Source organism: Salvelinus alpinus, chromosome 4 (genome assembly GCF_045679555.1).
Source record: "Salvelinus alpinus chromosome 4, SLU_Salpinus.1, whole genome shotgun sequence".
Taxonomy (NCBI): domain Eukaryota; kingdom Metazoa; phylum Chordata; class Actinopteri; order Salmoniformes; family Salmonidae; genus Salvelinus; species Salvelinus alpinus.
The window spans coordinates 20090744-20109366 of record NC_092089.1 but is presented as its reverse complement, the minus strand read 5'-3'; the positions used below and the strand labels follow the sequence as shown (position 1 = coordinate 20109366).

The window sequence follows — 18623 nt, the reverse complement described above, 5'->3', positions numbered from 1 at the left end:
GTTATCGGGGTATGGGTCGCATTTTAATGCAAACAATTATTAGATACAGATACCTGATTACCAGACGCTTTCGCTTAATTTAAACACAACAAACATGGGGAAGAAGCATAAAAAGCACAAGCCGGAGTGGAGAACAGTTGATGGTAAGTGAGCAAAGAAAACAATTCAAAGCCTGGCTTTGTCCCGTTTTGCTAGCCTAGCTAGCTAGCAGTTAACGTTATCCTACTTACTGGACAGCTGACTGAATCGTTCTGCAGTGCTAGTGTTAACTTACTATTCCTCAACTTCTTTTGTAGCTTATTATTCCTCAACTTCTGTTGCTTGCTGCCATAAGCATTACCAATAAATATTATGACGGATGTGTATCAGGTCTTATCAAGATTGAGTATGCATAATATTGGCATTAACGCCAGCTTATCCTGTCGTAGTGGTAGCATTGCCCTGCAGATAGATATCTGTGATGGGTAGCTAATGTTTATCGTCACTTATTACACAGAAACACACAACACGTCTTCTGCTAGGATGATGCCACACCATGCTTGTTGATCTCGCACTGGGTATGACCCATCACTCAGCTAAATGTGGTCTCTGTTTTCAGACTGTGAGGACAAGCCTTTTGAGAAGCAGCTGAAGCTGGTGCTCAAAGTGGGAGGAAGTGAGATCACAGAACTCTCAGGCTCCGGCCATGACTCCAGTTACTACGACGACAGGTCAGACCATGAACGAGAGCGCCACAAGGACAAAAAGAAGAAAAAGAAGAAAAAGTCTGAGAAGGAGAAAGACAAACACGTAGATGATGAGGAGAGGAGAAGACGGAAGGCGAGTATGAGGGGAACAAGTGTCTGACCCAAATGACCCTATTCCCTATATAGTGCACTACTTTTGGCCAGACCCATATGGGCCTTGGTCAGAAGGTGGGCACACTATAAAGGGAATATGGTGCAACTTGGGAGTTAACCTTTCATATAAAGCATACCATATAACATGACATAAAGTGAGCTAGGTTGTCATTTAAGGACAAAAAAACAACAATAATCAATCAATGAATGTGTAATCTTTGACAGGAAGAGAAGAGGAAGAAGAGAGAGCGGGAGCAGAATGAATCAGAGGCTGCTACTGCCTCTGCCAGTGGTGTAGGCCTGCCCACTGTTGTGCCCAGTCACACTGGTGTGGCAGTCGAGCCTTTCATGCTGCCGAAGATACCAAACATTGGTATTAGTTTTGAGGTGAGAAACGTTTTTAGGGTTTTAATTACTCAAGTTTCAAGTTTTATTAGTCGTATGTACAGGATACACATGGTATACAGCATCCTATGAAATGCTTACTTGCAGCAAGCTTACTTGATCCCTAGAGCCTATAATGTTTTCCTGGAGATCACATAGTCGGGAAACCTCCTGGTCCTACAGGAGATAGTGGAACTGGAGACCTCCTGGTCCTATAGGAGATAGTGGAACTGGAGACCTCCTGGTCCTATAGGAGATAGTGGAACTGGAGACCTCCTGGTCCTACAGGAGATAGTGGAACTGGAGACCTCCTGGTCCTACAGGAGATAGTGGAACTGGAGACCTCCTGGTCCTACAGGAGATAGTGGAACTGGAGACCTCCTGGTCCTACAGGAGATAGTGAAGTAAATAATACAGTGTTTGGCAACACTGTACATTACTGCCTTTGCTACAGTCTATGACATATTGTAATTCCTCATTCGTACACTGTACTTGCAGCAGTAACACTAACTCTAACCATAACAGATAGGAGATCATAGGGCCATCTCCAGTAGTTTAATGAGGACCATGTCACTGACTCCTGTTGTGTCTGTCTCAGCAGCAGGAGGAGAAGAAGAGGAAGAGGGAGAGGTCTGAGATGGAGCCGGAGGTGATGGACCAGTTTCACCCCAACATCAAGGTAGAGGTGGAGCAACAAGGAGACCGGCCTGTCAGGGCTTGCAGGACAACCCCGGGTAATAATCTAGCTGTTCTCTTGTTATGTTATTACACATGTTAGTACTGATTATAAGCTGGGTGGTTCCAGCCCTGAATGCTGATTGGCTGACAGCTGTGTTATATCAGACCCGTATACCACGGGTATGACAAAATATTTATTTTTACTGCTCTAATTCCGTTGGTAACCAGCAATAAGGCACCTCGGGGGTTTGTTACCACGGCTAGGGGCTGTATCCAGGCACTCCACATTGTGTCATGCGTAAGAACAGCCCTTAGCCGTGGTACATTGGTCTTATACCACACCCCCTCTGGCCTTATTGCTTAATCATAACATACATTGTACATCCATAGTAATCTGAGGTGTTAAAGGCTAATGTAAAACAGGTTGTGATTGTATGTTTGTCTCTTCCCTCAGAGAGTGAGTGCACCCCTCGACAGCAGCTCCTGGAACACTTCCTGCGCCAGCTTCAGAGGTAAGGCTCTCTGACAACATTGACCACGTTTACATGAACACCAATATCCAGTTATTATTCGGAATGCTCAAGTATTCTGTTTTTGAGTTGACACATATAAACATATCAGTTTGTATCCTGGTTATGAAAAACCAGGATAAGATGCCTGGGATATGCTGATCTTAGATGGGATACTGTGGCATGTCAACATCTTATCCCTTTTACTGTTTTTCACGTTCTGTGCTGTCAGGTTCAGTTTCACATATCATGAGTGTTGTTTGTCATGTTCTGTGCTGTCAGGTTCAGTTTCACATATCATGAGTGTTGTGTGTCATGTTCTGTGCTGTCAGGCTCAGTTTCACATATCATGAGTGTTTTTTTTCACATTCTGTGCTGTCAGGTTCAGTTTCACATATCATGAGTGTTGTTTTTCACCTTCTGTGCTGTCAGGTTCAGTTTCACATAACATGAGTGTTGTTTGTCATGTTCTGTGCTGTCAGGCTCAGTTTCACATATCATGAGTGTTGTGTGCCCAATTTGTAAGTCGCTCTGGATAAGAGCGTCTGCTAAATGACTTAAATGTAATGTAAATGTAAATGTGATGATGTTTTCATCAAACAATTAACTTCAGAATGTGGGCTACCTGTGCAGTTCCATCCACCATAATATATCATTTAGCTGGGTCTCCATACTGGACCATATAGCCTACTGGCTACTTTCACCCCCAATTTAGACACGTTTCTGCTTATAATTTCCGACATTTGGTAGGCCATATTATAATTTCCTACATTTTGGTAGGCCATATTATAATTTCCGACATTTGGTAGGCCATATTATAATTTCCGACATTTTGGTAGGCCATATTATAATTTCCGACATTTGGTAGACCATATTATAATTTCCGACATTTGGTAGGCCATATTATAATTTCCGACATTTGGTAGGCCATATTATAATTTCCGACATTTTGGTAGGCCGTTTGTCAACTATAGTTAGATACATGCAGCTTGTCTTCTGTCATGTCTTGTTTCCCCAGGAGACTAAATAAAGTAGTGCTCACCAGAATGTCTTACATTGATAGAAGGAATGCATCAGTAATCTAGTTAACACCGGTAACATTGTCTGTTTCGTTGTTGGTCTGCGTTTAGGGACCAGGGAGAAAACGCAATAACTCAAACACTGGAAAGATTGGTCCTGTGCAAAATGTCCAAATGTCATCCGTTTGACCGGTTTTAAGGAAATGAAAAGCTGAGAAAACGATGAAACATTGCTTATAAGTCTTCCATCTGATTCAGAGGGGTTGGGTTAAATGCAGAGACACATTTCAGTTGAATGCATTCAGTTGTACAACTGACTAGGTATCCCCATTTCCCTTTCATCTTAGGTGCTTATTTTAGGTGGTTGAAATACTGTCTGCTTGCATAACCGTGTCAAATATTACACGCACATTCACATTTTCTCAAGAGATGCTGAAATAATTCAATCATATTTCTCCACTCTTGTTCCCGAGACAAAATTAACATTTGTTTTATAATTTTACTTTAAAAAAATGCATATTTCTGCAGGAGTTAATATTATATTACTCTACATGTGAGAAGTTATAAAGCCTACAGTCAGTGTCCAGATTTCAGTTACTGTTCCATTTAACCCATATGAACTTAAATGAGGAATATTAGGTTTATTCATGGCCACAGTGATACTCGTGAGCGAGATATCAAAGGTGCATGTAAACAGCTTACCCCGAATAAGACCTTAAGTGGGATATGAGCTACGATCCGGAATCCTGTGGACATGTAAATGTGTTCAGTGACAGATCCACAAACATCTCTGGATGATGCCTGTTGGTGACACGAAAGTCAGTTCAGTCGGTACTAAGAATTCTGTTTGTCTTTCCAGGAAGGATGCCCATGGGTTCTTCACTTTCCCAGTGACGGACGCCATCGCTCCAGGTTACTCTGTGATAATCAAACACCCCATGGATTTCAGCACCATGAACGACAAGATCACAGACAACGAGTACAAAACCGTCACAGAGTTCAAGGTGAGGTGACATGGCGATCTGTCCATCACAGATCACAGGAACTGTCATGATTAGAATTTTGGGATGTACCTCAATACGTCTTTCAGTGATTCCTCACCTCTTTCTCAACTGTATTGGAGGAGAAGGTCCAACGTGCCTCCCCTTGAGCATTTTGAGAAGGTGACAAGGATAGAAGATACAAGGAATCAGGGAAAGATGAATTGTGAAAGAGCCTTGGTGTTATCACGTTGATATAACTTGTGGAAATGAATGTGTGTGCTGTACATAATGGTTACATTCATAACATTGATAGTGTTTTCAAAGGAGGATATTTATTTGCTTCAATTAAACAAACATTTGTGTTGGAAGTATTTGTATCAGTTTTATATTTGTAATTGAGTGACGGGGAGCTTGTTGTTGTAAAGCGGTTGCTTCCTCTGTTGCAGGCGGACTTCAAGCTGATGTGTGATAATGCCATGGTGTATAACCGTCCAGAGACCGTTTACTACAAGGCTGCCAAGAAACTTCTGCACACTGGCTTCAAGATGATGAGCAAAGTAATGAGTAGTGTCTCTACGAGGAGTGGATAGAGGTGTCATTGTCAGTGTATGATTTGTTGTGCATGTTGATGTTCATAACCCATCCATGTCATGTATTTCCCTTTCCTGTGACAGATGTCTTCGCTGGTGGAGTCCTGTTTCCCATTGTCTTGTCCTTTTCTGTTCTCTCTGTCATTTCACATGTTGGTCATTCTTCTTCCTCTCTGGCTTTGTAAAACAGATTTGCCTCTGTGTGGTTTTACTTCAAACAGACACACCACACTGTAACGTCCTTGTATATTTCTTTATTGGAGCATTCAGGAGACTGTAGAACAACTAAGCAGATAGAAGGCAGACGTGTGACTCAAGATGTTTGATCAATGTTTTCCCTCCTAACATTCATCACCATCGCAGTTAGACTCACCACCACCATCCCACCAGCCATCCTACCAGCCATCCTACCAGCCATCCCACCAGCCATCCCATCCTGACATCCCATCCTGACATCCCATTCCTTCACCATCCCACCAGCCATCCCATCCTGACATCCCATCCCACCAGCCATCCCATCCTGACATCCCATCCCACCAGCCATCCCATCCTGACATCCCATCCCACCAGCCATCCCATCCTGACATCCCATTCCACTACCATCCCACCAGCCATCCCATCCTGACATCCCATTCCACTACCATCCCACCAGCCATCCCATCCTGACATCCCATTCCACTACCATCCCACCAGCCATCCCATCCTGCAATCCCACCAGCCATCCCACCGCATCCCACCACCATCCCACCAGCCATTCCATCCCATCCCACCAGCCATCCTATCACTCTCTGGCTGAGTTGTGGCAGATGGAGTATAAAGCAATTCCCTTTGGTTCTCTTTCTCTCCCTGTGGTTCTCTTTCTGTGGTTCTCTCTCTCTCTCTGGCTCTTTTTCTGTGGCTCTGCTCTGTTTATAGGAGCGGCTGTTAGCACTGAAGCGCAGCATGTCTTTCATGCAGGACATGGATTTCTCTCAGCAGGCGGCCATTTTAGGGGACGAGGACTTGGCGTCTGAGGAGCCCCCTCCGGAGGTCCTCCCCATGCCCGTGGAGTCGGCGTCGGCCAAGAAATCCAAGAAGCAGCCCAAAGACATCAAAGATATGAAGGAAGTCATCAGGTAGAATGGAATGGCCTACTCTCTAGTCCAGTGTCTTGACTTCCGTAGATGTTGGTCTCATGCATCATGTACTTCATTCCCTTCTGTTATCCCAGGCTTGGTACAATGTGATGGATGAGACCCATAAACCACTGCTGTATGGTGCTCATTGTAGGACTCATGTATCCTACATGTTCCATCCAACATGCTACATAACCATGAACTGTAGAGTAACAGTGTGTATCTCTGTGGTCCCGGCCAGGGCCGGCCCGCTCATTAGGCAGGATTAGGCAGCCGCCTATGAGTTTAGCAATTTCTGAGCTAAACTGACCAAGACACATTTCCAACAACACATAAAACCTCACAGAATTCTGCCCAAAAACAATGACATTTTCTCAGTCAGTGGCATAAGGGCTTTTTCGGTGAGAGTTGATGCCGCCCTATGATAAGCAGTGCCCACTTTGTCAAAGGAAGAGACTCAAAATATTTCTCTTGTCCATTCCCAGCATGCCTCTCCAGGGTGCTGTGGGAGAGACGCATCGCTGCGGCGCAACACCAACATTCCGTCAACAACATAATCTACCATCATGTAACAGATACAGGTAGAAAGAGTAGGGGGCCTTTTCTGTAGCCTTACAGGCTGGAGACAAAATGGATGACAATGTAATGAGATGGAAACGTTTTATATCGTGCAGGTTTCTCCCATCAAATAGCCTAAATGGTGCCTCATCAAAATAAAAAAGTGCTGACATGCTAACAAACATGGACAGGTAAAAGTAAAATGGACAATATGGAATGGACAGTCAGGCTACTCACAACTTTTGTCCAGGAGTTTCATCCCGTGGGCTAAATTGTCATGATCAGTGGTTTCAAGTTTGTATCCATACATTTGTTACGAGTTGATCATAGCGAAAACATTAAATACTTGTGCATTTCCCGCTGTGTAAACACATTGCAAATAGGCTCAGGATAACTCCTTCTGATGAAGTTGGGTAAAGCTGATATTCAGAGCTTAAAGAGACAAATTGATTAGTGACAGGAATCAGGATGAATAAAGCCACTATACCTCAGTAAGCACGGACCGACGCTGACGTCTTTTTTTGATTTAGCCTTGATTTACACGGACGTTGTGTTCTAGTCCAATCCGGATCAACTCTGAACCCATCATACACTTCTATGTTTGTTTCAGGTTTTGTCCGGTCTGGACTTGCCTTGATTTGGCCCAAAAATATATGTCTATTAATTAAATAATTTAAATCATCTTTTCAACTTTAATTTAGAACTGAAAATCACCTTTTATTCAGAACCTAAACATCAACATCTGGGAAAAAAATACCTATTTTAGACGTCTTGTCAACGTAATTTTGCTTACTGGGACTATTCTTGTAGGGGCGGCATTTTTTTGTCTCGCCTAGGGCGGCAGAACGGGGTCCCAGGAGTTACCTGTATTAACCAGTGATCTGTGGAGTAACATTGTGCATCTCTGTGGTCCCAGCTGTTACCTGTATGAGCCAGAGGGGAACGCCTGCAGCCTGACTGACAGCACAGCGGAGGAACACGTTCTGGCCCTGGTGGAGCACGCTGCAGATGAAGCACACGACCGCATCAACCGATACATGCCCAACTCCAAGGTATGTGTATATATATATAGTACCAGTCAAATGTTTGGACACACTTACTCATTCCAGGGTTTTTCTTTATTTTTTACTATTTTCTACATTGTAAAATAATAGTGAAGACATCAAAACTATAAAATAACACATATGGAATCATGTATTCACCAAAAAAGTGTTAAACAAATTAATATTCTTCAAATAGCCACCCTTTACCTTGATGACAGCTTTGCACACTCTTGGCATTCTCTCAACCAGCTTCACCTGGAATGCTTTTCCAACAGTCTTGAAGGAGTTCCCATATATGCTGAGCACTTGTTGGCTGCTTTTCCTTCACTCTGCGGTCCGACTCATCCCAAACCATCTAAATTTAGTTGAGGTCGGGTGATTGTGGAGGTCAGGTCATCTGATGCAGCACTCCATCACTCTCCTTCTTGGTAAAATATCCCTTACACAGCCTGGAGGTGTGTTGGGTCATTGTCCTGTTGAAAAACAAATGAAAGCCCAAAACCAGATGGGATGGCGTATCACTGCAGAATGCTGTGGTAGCCATGCTGGTTAAGTGTGCCTTGAATTCTAAATAAATCACAGACCGTGTAACCAGAAAAGCACACCCACACCATAACACCTCCTCCTCCATACTTTACAGTGGGAAATACACATGTGAAGATCATCAGTTCACCCACACGGTGTCTCACAGTGGTTGGAACCAAAAATCTCCAATTCGGACTCCAGACCAAAGGACAGATTTCCACCGGTCTAATGTCCATTGCTCGTGTTTCTTGGCCCAAGCAAGTTTTCTTCTTATTGGTGTCCTTTAGTAGTGGTTTCTTTGCAGAAATGTGACCACAAAGGCCTGATTCACACAGTCTCCTATGAACAGTTGATGTTGAGATGTGTCTGTTACCTGAACTCTGTGAAGCATTTATTTGGGCTGCAATTTCTGATGCTGGTAACTCTAATGAACTTATCCTCTGCAGCAGAAGTAACTCTGGGTCTTCCTTTCCTGTGGCGGTCCACATTAGAGCCAGTTTCATCACAGCGCTTGATGGTTTTTGCGACTGCACTTGAAGAAACTTTCAAAGTTCTTTACATTTTCCATATTGATTGACCTTCATGTCTTAAAGTAATGATGGACTGTCATTTCTCTTTGCTTATTTGAGCTGTTCTTGCCTTAATATGGACTTGGTCTTTTACTAAATAGGGCTATCTTATGTATAGCCCCCCCCCACCCCCCACCCACCTTGTTACAACACAACTGATTGGCTCAAACATATTAAGAAGGAAAGAAATTCCACAAATTAACTTTTAAGAAGGCACACCTGTTAATTGAAATACATTCCAGGTGACTACCTCATGAAGCTGGTTGAGAGAATGCCAAGGGTGTGCAAAACTGTCATCAAGGCAAATGGGGGCTATTTGAAGAATCTCAAATATAAAATATATGTTGATTTTGTGTAACACTTTTTTTGGTTATTACATGATTTCAAATGTGTTATTTCATAGTTTTGATGTCTTCACTATTATTCTACAATATATAAAATAGTACAAATTAAGAAAAATCCTTGAATGAGTAGGTGTTCTATAACTTTTGACCGGTAGTGTATACATTACCAGTCAAAAGTTTGTTCAAGTGGGTTTTTCTTTGTTTTTACTGTTTTCTACATTGTAGAATAATACTGAAGATATCAAAACTATGAAATAACACGTATGGAATCATGTAGTAACCAAAAAAGTGTTAAATGAAAATTAACACTGTATATAATGATCAGCTGCTATATGCCCAAGTCCAAGGTACTGTACTCAATACAACAGTGTCTGTTTTAATCAGATATGACTGCTAGCCTAGAGGTTAGAGAAGTGGAGGGTTGCTGGTTCGAATCCCTGGCTTTGAGTCAGGTTTAATAGATGGATATTTAAAGTGGATGCCAGGTGACCACATGGTTCTAGTGTCCCTGTGACCACGTGGTTCTAGTGTCCCGGTGACCACATGGTTCTAGTGTCCCGGTGACCACATGGTTCTAGTGTCCCGGTGACCACATGGTTCTAGTGTCCCGGTGACCACGTGGTTCTAGTGTCCCTGTGACCACGTGGTTCTAGTGTCCCTGTGACCACGTGGTTCTAGTGTCTCGGTGACCACGTGGTTCTAGTGTCCCGGTGACCACGTGGTTCTAGTGTCTCTGTGACCACGTGGTTCTAGTGTCTCTGTGACCACATGGTTCTAGTGTCTGTGACCACATGGTTCTAGTGTCCCTGTGACCACATGGTTCTAGTGTCCCTGTGACCACATGGTTCTAGTGTCCCTGTGACCACATGGTTCTAGTGTCCCTGTGACCACATGGTTCTAGTGTCCCTGTGACCACATGGTTCTAGTGTCCCTGTGACCACATGGTTCTAGTGTCCCTGTGACCACATGGTTCTAGTGTCCCTGTGACCACATGGTTCTAGTGTCCCTGTGACCACATGGTTCTTGTGTCCCTGTGACCACATGGTTCTAGTGTCCCTGTGACCACATGGTTCTAGTGTCCCTGTGACCACGTGGTTCTAGTGTCTCGGTGACCACGTGGTTCTAGTGTCCCGGTGACCACGTGGTTCTAGTGTCTCTGTGACCACATGGTTCTAGTGTCTCTGTGACCACATGGTTCTAGTGTCTGTGACCACATGGTTCTAGTGTCCCTGTGACCACATGGTTCTAGTGTTCCTGTGACCACATGGTTCTAGTGTCCCTGTGACCACGTGGTTCTAGTGTCCCTGTGACCACGTGGTTCTAGTGTCTCGGGGACCACGTGGTTCTAGTGTTCCTGTGACCACGTGGTTCTAGTGTCTCTGTGACCACATGGTTCTAGTGTCTCTGTGACCACATGGTTCTAGTGTCTGTGACCACATGGTTCTAGTGTCCCTGTGACCACATGGTTCTAGTGTCCCTGTGACCACGTGGTTCTAGTGTCCCTGTGACCACATGGTTCTTGTGTCCCTGTATTTTCAGATGGGTCACCTGAGGAAAGAGCCTGATGGTAATCTGTTGTACACTGTAGTGAATCAGCTGAATCCAGAAGCAAAAGGTTTGTTCCCTACTTTTCTCAGGTATTATCCAGTGGGAAACTCACAGTCCCAAATGGCAGCCTACTCCCTATATAGTACACTACTTTTGACCAGAGCCCTATGGACCCAATCGACCCTGGTCAAAAGTAGTGCACTGTATAGGGAATAGTCTGCCATTTGGGACACAGAAATAGAACCTGTATAGATGTACTGTATCAGATAAATGTCCAAGATGTTCTGTGACACCGAGGGAAGTACCTGTTCTGTCTCTGCTTCCCAGAGGAGGAGACCCACCCCGTGGACCTGAGCTCTCTGTCCAATAAGCTCCTACCTGGATTAACAACACTGGGTTTCAAAGATGACAGGAGACACAAGGGTGTGTATAGACAGTGCAAAGCTGCTTCGCTGTTAGCTAACACGTTTGATACATGTCCTGACAATGTACAAAGTCAATGTGACCTGCTGCTGCTTAGAAGTTCTACATTCTGTCTTTCATAATGTTGGCTATGATGAGAGAGAATTTATTCCAAGGCTTCCTTCTTCTGCTCGTCGTGTGTGCGCGTGTGTGCGTGTGTGTGTGTGTGTGTGTGTGCGTGCGTGTGTGTGTATGTGCGTGTGTGCCTGTGTGTGTGTGTGTGTGCGTGCGTGCGTGCCTGTGTGTGTGTGTAGTGACGTTCCTGAGCAGTACCTATAACACCCAGACCCTACAGAACAACTCCATCTACCCAGACCTACTGCCTGATGAGATGGACCTGCTCTACTCAGCCTACGGGGATGAGACTGGGGTGCAGTGTGCTCTCAGGTTGGTCAATGCTGTGGCAGCACATCATTACTGGAGTTAGGGTTCCCATTGGACCATTCCTCGAATCAGGATGCAATAATAAGGAAATCCTGGGATTTCTGGAAATTTTGGGGGAAATTTTGCAACCCTACCTGCAGTGCACATCTAACGTGCTGTATGAAAAAGCCTTAACATTGTAGTATATATACACTGTGTAAATGCTGTCTCCTTCCTCATTCCAGTATTCAGGAGTTTGTTAAAGGTTGTGGGAACGTTACTAAGAGTTTGGTTGACGGGCTGCTGGATAAGATGACTGCAGGGGATCACTCTAAGGCTGTCTACCAGATCAGACAGGTCTGTACCCCATTAACACACTCATACAGGCTGGGCCCCTATGCCCTATCTAGGGCTCTACCTTTGACCCAGGCCGTCTGGGGGGGACAACATCACACATATGACTTCCTAAAGCACACCGTGTGGGTCCTGTCTGGGGGGGGGACAGTCACACATATGACTTCCTAAAACACACCGTGTGGGTCCTGTCTGGGGGGGGGACAGTCACACATATGACTTCCTAAAGCACACCGTGTGGGTCCTGTCTGGGGGGGGGGACAGTCACACATATGACTTCCTAAAACACACCGTGTGGGTCCTGTCTGGGGGGGGGACAGTCACACATATGACTTCCTAAAGCACACCGTGTGGGTCCTGTCTGGGGGGGGGGACAGTCACACATATGACTTCCTAAAGCACACCGTGTGGGTCCTGTCTGGGGGGGGGCAGTCACACATATGACTTCCTAAAGCACACCGTGTGGGTCCTGTCTGGGGGGGGGGCAGTCACACATATGGGTATATATATACATTATGTTAACTAGTTTTAACTAGTGGTAGAAGCTGGGTATATATATACATTATATTAACTCGTTTTAACTAGTGGTAGAAGCTGGGTATATATGTACATTATGTTAACTAGTTTTAACTAGTGGTAGAAGCTGGGTATATATATACATTATGTTAACTAGTTTTAACTAGTGGTAGAAGCTGGGTATATATATACATTATGTTAACTAGTTTTAACTAGTGGTAGAAGCTGGGTATATATGTACATTATATTAACTAGTTTTAACTAGTGGTAGAAGCTGGGTATATATATACATTATGTTAACTCGTTTTAACTAGTGGTAGAAGCTGGGTATATATATACATTATGTTAACTCGTTTTAACTAGTTGGAGAAGCTGGGTATATATACATTATGTTAACTAGTTTTAACTAGTGGTAGAAGCTGGGTATATATATACATTATGTTAACTAGTTTTAACTAGTGGTAGAAGCTGGGTATATATATACATTATGTTAACTCGTTTTAACTAGTTGGAGAAGCTGGGTATATATACATTATGTTAACTAGTTTTAACTAGTGGTAGAAGCTGGGTATATATACATTATGTTAACTAGTTTTAACTAGTGGTAGAAGCTGGGTATATATATACATTATGTTAACTAGTTTTAACTAGTGGTAGAAGCTGGGTATATATATATATACATTATGTTAACTAGTTTTAACTAGTGGTAGAAGCTGGGTATATATACATTATGTTAACTAGTTTTAACTAGTGGTAGAAGCTGGGTATATATATACATTATATTAACTAGTTTTAACTAGTGGTAGAAGCTGGGTATATATACATTATATTAACTAGTTTTAACTAGTGGTAGAAGCTGGGTATATATACATTATGTTAACTAGTTTTAACTAGTGGTAGAAGCTGGGTATATATACATTATGTTAACTAGTTTTAACTAGTGGTAGAAGCTGGGTATATATATATATATACATTATGTTAACTAGTTTTAACTAGTGGTAGAAGCTGGGTATATATATATATACATTATGTTAACTAGTTTTAACTAGTGGTAGAAGCTGGGTATATATATATATACATTATGTTAACTAGTTTTAACTAGTGGTAGAAGCTGGGTATATATATACATTATGTTAACTAGTTTTAACTAGTGGTAGAAGCTGGGTATATATATATATATACATTATGTTAACTAGTTTTAACTAGTGGTAGAAGCTGGGTATATATATATATACATTATGTTAACTAGTTTTAACTAGTGGTAGAAGCTGGGTATATATATACATTATGTTAACTAGTTTTAACTAGTGGTAGAAGCTGGGTATATATATATATACATTATGTTAACTAGTTTTAACTAGTGGTAGAAGCTGGGTATATATATACATTATATTAACTAGTTTTAACTAGTGGTAGAAGCTGGGTATATATATACATTATGTTAACTAGTTTTAACTAGTGGTAGAAGCTGGGTATATATATACATTATGTTAACTAGTTTTAACTAGTGGTAGAAGCTGGGTGTATATATATACATTATATTAACTAGTTTTAACTAGTGGTAGAAGCTGGGTATATATACATTATGTTAACTAGTTTTAACTAGTGGTAGAAGCTGGGTATATATACATTATGTTAACTAGTTTTAACTAGTGGTAGAAGCTGGGTATATATACAGTGGGGAGAACAAGTATTTGATACACTGCCGATTTTACAGGTTTTCCAACTTACAAAGCATGTAGAGGTCTGTAATTTTTATCATAGGTACACTTCAACTGTGAGAGACGGAATCTAAAACAAAAATCCAGAAAATCACATTGTATGATTTTTAAGTAATTAATTTGCATTTTATTGCATGACATAAGTATTTGATACATCAGAAAAGCAGAACTTAATATTTGGTACAGAAACCTTTGTTTGCAATTACAAAGATGTCCTTACACAGCTCTCTGGTCTTGGCCATTGTGGAGAGATTGGAGTCTGTTTGATTGAGTGTGTGTACAGGTGTCTTTTATACAGGTAACAAGTTTAAACAGGTGCAGTTAATACAGGTAATGAGTGGAGAACAGGAGGGCTTCTTAAAGAAAAACTAACAGGTCTGTGAGAGCCGGAATTCTTACTGGTTGGTAGGTGATCAAATACTTATGTCATGCAATAAAATGCAAATTAATTACTTAAAAATCATACAATGTGATTTTTTGGATTTTTGTTTTAGATTCCGTCTCTCACAGTTGAAGTGTACCTATGATAAAAATTACAGACCTCTAGATGCTTTGTAAGTAGGAAAACCTTCAAAATCGGCAGTGTATCAAATACTTGTTCTCCCCACTGTATATACATTATGTTAACTAGTTTTAACTAGTGGTAGAAGCTGGGTATATATATATACATTATGTTAACTAGTTTTAACTAGTGGTAGAAGATGGGTATATATATACATTATGTTAACTAGTTTTAACTAGTGGTAGAAGCTGGGTATATATATACATTATGTTAACTCGTTTTAACTAGTGGTAGAAGCTGGGTATATATATATATATATATATATATATATACATTATGTTAACTAGTTTTAACTAGTGGTAGAAGCTGGGTATATATGTACATTATGTTAACTAGTGGTAGAAGCTGGGTATATATACATTATGTTAACTAGTTTTAACTAGTGGTAGAAGCTGGGTATATATATACATTATGTTAACTCGTTTTAACTAGAGGTAGAAGCTGGGTATATATATACATTATGTTAACTAGTTTTAACTAGTGGTAGAAGCTGGGTATATATACATTATGTTAATGTGGTAGTAACATGTCGTCTTGTGTTTCAGAAAAGAAACATGGCGTTACCAGACGAAGCCAAGAGCAACATTTACGATATGCAGGTAAAGTATTTTACAGCTGTTCAGTTGAATATGCTTACAGTGTGTGTGTGTGTGTGTGTGTGTGTGTGTGTCCGTGTCCATCCATCCATCCTGCTTGCCCCACATGGTTGACCCTCCTGATCCTCCAGATCTGTGTGTTTATTTGCCCAGATGGCTGATGGGACAGGTCTGGGAGAGGGCAGCTCAGTGCTGGACTTCATGTCCATGAAGAGCTACTCTGACATGTCTCTGGAGATGTCCATGCTCAACTCTTTAGGTGAGAATCCTACCTGGTTGTCAATCAGTAGTATCGCTTCCATTATCTTAACCCCCTGTGTGTTTACCACCACCCCCCATACAGACACACAGGCACACACACAGACACACACAGTCTTTATAGTGATTGTTTACCATAGCCCTAAAGTAGTGCACTATATATAGGGAATAGGGTGCTGTTCGGTATGCAGACCCTGTCATCTTCATCACTTGTATGACTGTAATGGTCTTCGCTGTGTCCCTCCTCTCCTCTCAGGGAAGTCAGTGAAGAAGGAGCCGGAGCATGAAGACGGGGTCAGCCAGCAGCACTTTGAGGAGGCAGCCAAGCTGCTGCAGGAGTTCCAGGAGGGCCAGGTGGAAAGGGGAGGCTCCAGACCCTCCTCTAACCTCTCCTCCCTGTCAGGGACCTCAGACAGGGACCAGCACCACCTGGGTAAGGACTGCAGGACAACACTGTCTGGACCTCATCCACTTACCTGGCTGTATCAGTTTGTAAGTCCCAAATGGCACCCTATATAGTGCACTACTTTTGACCAGAGCCCATAGAGCTCTGGTCAAAAAGTAGTGCACTATGTTTGACCAGAGCCCATAGAGCTCTGGTCAAAAGGTAGTGCACTATGTAGGGAATCGGGTGCCATTTAGGACATAGAAGGAGCTCCTCCACCTGCCTCGCTAAGTCAGTGTCAGAAACATGCAGGATTTGGTCTGTCTGTGCCAGTTGCCATTTTGTGCCTTGTTGACACTTACAGGCTCGGTATATCCCATCAGTCACTTAAAGCTTAAAGCTGTAAGGAAAGACGGTCTGGATAAGAGCTTCTACCAAATTAATAAATATCATGTCAAATGTTATAAGGAGACATTGGTTTCAACGTTTTAAAGGCTTTATAGACATGTGATTTATGTGCTTTGTTTCAATGACCGTTGGTCCTGTTTTTCTATGTTCCTCCTCAGGGAGTCCCTCACACCTGGGTGTTGGTGACCAGTCTGAGATGGTTCATGACCCGTATGAGTTCCTCCAGTCTCCAGAGCCAGGCTCCACATCCAACAGCTGACCTATGCGTTCCTCCAGTCTCCAGAGCCAGGCTCCACATCCAACAGCTGACCTATGAGTTCCTCCAGTCTCCAGAGCCAGGCTCCACATCCAACAGCTGACCTATGAGTTCCTCCAGTCTCCAGAGCCAGGCTCCACATCCAACAGCTAACCTATGAGTTTCTCCAGTCTCCAGAGCCAGGCTCCACATCCAACAGCTGACCTATGAGTTTCTCCAGAGCCAGGCTCCACATCCAACAGCTGACCTATGAGTTCCTCCAGTCTCCAGAGCCAGGCTCCACATCCAACAGCTGACCTATGAGTTCCTCCAGTCTCCAGAGCCAGGCTCCACATCCAACAGCTGACCTATGAGTTCCTCCAGTCTCCTGAGCCAGGCTCCACATCCAACAGCTGACCTATGAGTTTCTCCAGTCTCCAGAGCCAGGCTCCACATCCAACAGCTGACCTATGAGTTCCTCCAGTCTCCTGAGCCAGGCTCCACATCCAACAGCTGACCTATGAGTTTCTCCAGTCTCCAGAGCCAGGCTCCACATCCAACAGCTGACCTATGAGTTTCTCCAGTCTCCAGAGCCAGGCTCCACATCCAACAGCTGACCTATGAGTTCCTCCAGTCTCCTGAGCCAGGCTCCACATCCAACAGCTGACCTATGAGTTTCTCCAGTCTCCAGAGCCAGGCTCCACATCCAACAGCTGACCTATGAGTTTCTCCAGAGCCAGGCTCCACATCCAACAGCTGACCTATGAGTTTCTCCAGTCTCCAGAGCCAGGCTCCACATCCAACAGCTGACCTATGAGTTTCTCCAGAGCCAGGCTCCACATCCAACAGCTGACCTATGAGTTTCTCCAGTCTCCAGAGCCAGGCTCCACATCCAACAGCTGACCTATGAGTTTCTCCAGAGCCAGGCTCCACATCCAACAGCTGACCTATGAGTTCCTCCAGTCTCCAGAGCCAGGCTCCACATCCAACAGCTGACCTATGAGTTTCTCCAGAGCCAGGCTCCACATCCAACAGCTGACCTATGAGTTTCTCCAGTCTCCAGAGCCAGGCTCCACATCCAACAGCTGACCTATGAGTTCCTCCAGTCTCCAGAGCCAGGCTCCACATCCAACAGCTGACCTATGAGTTTCTCCAGTCTCCAGAGCCAGGCTCCACATCCAACAGCTGACCTATGAGTTCCTCCAGTCTCCAGAGCCAGGCTCCACATCCAACAGCTGACCTATGAGTTTCTCCAGTCTCCAGAGCCAGGCTCCACATCCAACAGCTGACCTATGAGTTTCTCCAGAGCCAGGCTCCACATCCAACAGCTGACCTATGAGTTCCTCCAGTCTCCAGAGCCAGGCTCCACATCCAACAGCTGACCTATGAGTTTCTCCAGAGCCAGGCTCCACATCCAACAGCTGACCTATGAGTTCCTCCAGTCTCCAGAGCCAGGCTCCACATCCAACAGCTGACCTATGAGTTTCTCCAGAGCCAGGCTCCACATTCAACAGCTGACCTATGAGTTTCTCCAGAGCCAGGCTCCACATCCAACAGCTGACCTATGAGTTTCTCCAGAGCCAGGCTCCACATCCAACAGCTGACCTATGAGTTTCTCCAGAGCCAGGCTCCACATCCAACAGCTGACCTATGAGTTCCTCCAGTCTCCAGAGCCAGGCTCCACATCCAACAGCTGACCTATGAGTTCCTCCAGTCTCCAGAGCCAGGCTCCACATCCAACAGTTTTGTTGTCTGACTCTGCTCTCAACACACCGGGGACAACGAGAGCGAACCTCAGACATGTTGTGAAAGGTCAGACATGTTGTGAAAGGTCAGACATGTTGTGAAAGGTCAGACATGTTGTGAAAGGTCAGACATGTTGTGAAAGGTCAGACATGTTGTGAAAGGTCATCATGATTGTACAGATTATTTGTATGTGCGCTATACTTAAGAGAATAAAGTCGCCACAGGTTGTGTTTTTACACACTACTGTGTCATCAGGTTGCATTTTTACACAGTACTGTGTCATCAGGTTGCGTTTTTACACAGTACTGTGTCA

General features: G+C 43.5%; 1 protein-coding gene across 4 annotated transcripts; it reads left to right on the top strand.

Moving 5' to 3' along the window:
- Positions 1-3: 3 nt before the first annotated feature.
- On the top strand, positions 4-18553 carry brd9 (bromodomain containing 9). 4 transcript variants are annotated; one of them, XM_071395908.1, is made up of 17 exons: positions 4-143; positions 599-819; positions 1065-1226; positions 1825-1957; positions 2356-2413; positions 4289-4433; positions 4859-4969; positions 5918-6117; positions 7592-7727; positions 10696-10771; positions 11032-11127; positions 11421-11553; positions 11775-11886; positions 15228-15281; positions 15432-15537; positions 15793-15969; positions 16488-18553. In XM_071395908.1, the coding sequence occupies exons 1-17, from the start codon at positions 95-97 to the stop codon at positions 16586-16588; spliced, it is 2070 nt and encodes a 689-aa protein (XP_071252009.1). In that variant the 5' UTR covers positions 4-94; the 3' UTR covers positions 16589-18553. The 4 variants fall into 4 exon arrangements, with proteins under 4 accessions (XP_071252009.1, XP_071252011.1, XP_071252010.1 ...); XM_071395910.1 differs by having other exon boundaries at positions 1822-1957; positions 5981-6117; XM_071395909.1 differs by having other exon boundaries at positions 1822-1957; positions 5978-6117.
- The last annotated feature ends 70 nt before the right edge of the window (positions 18554-18623 follow it).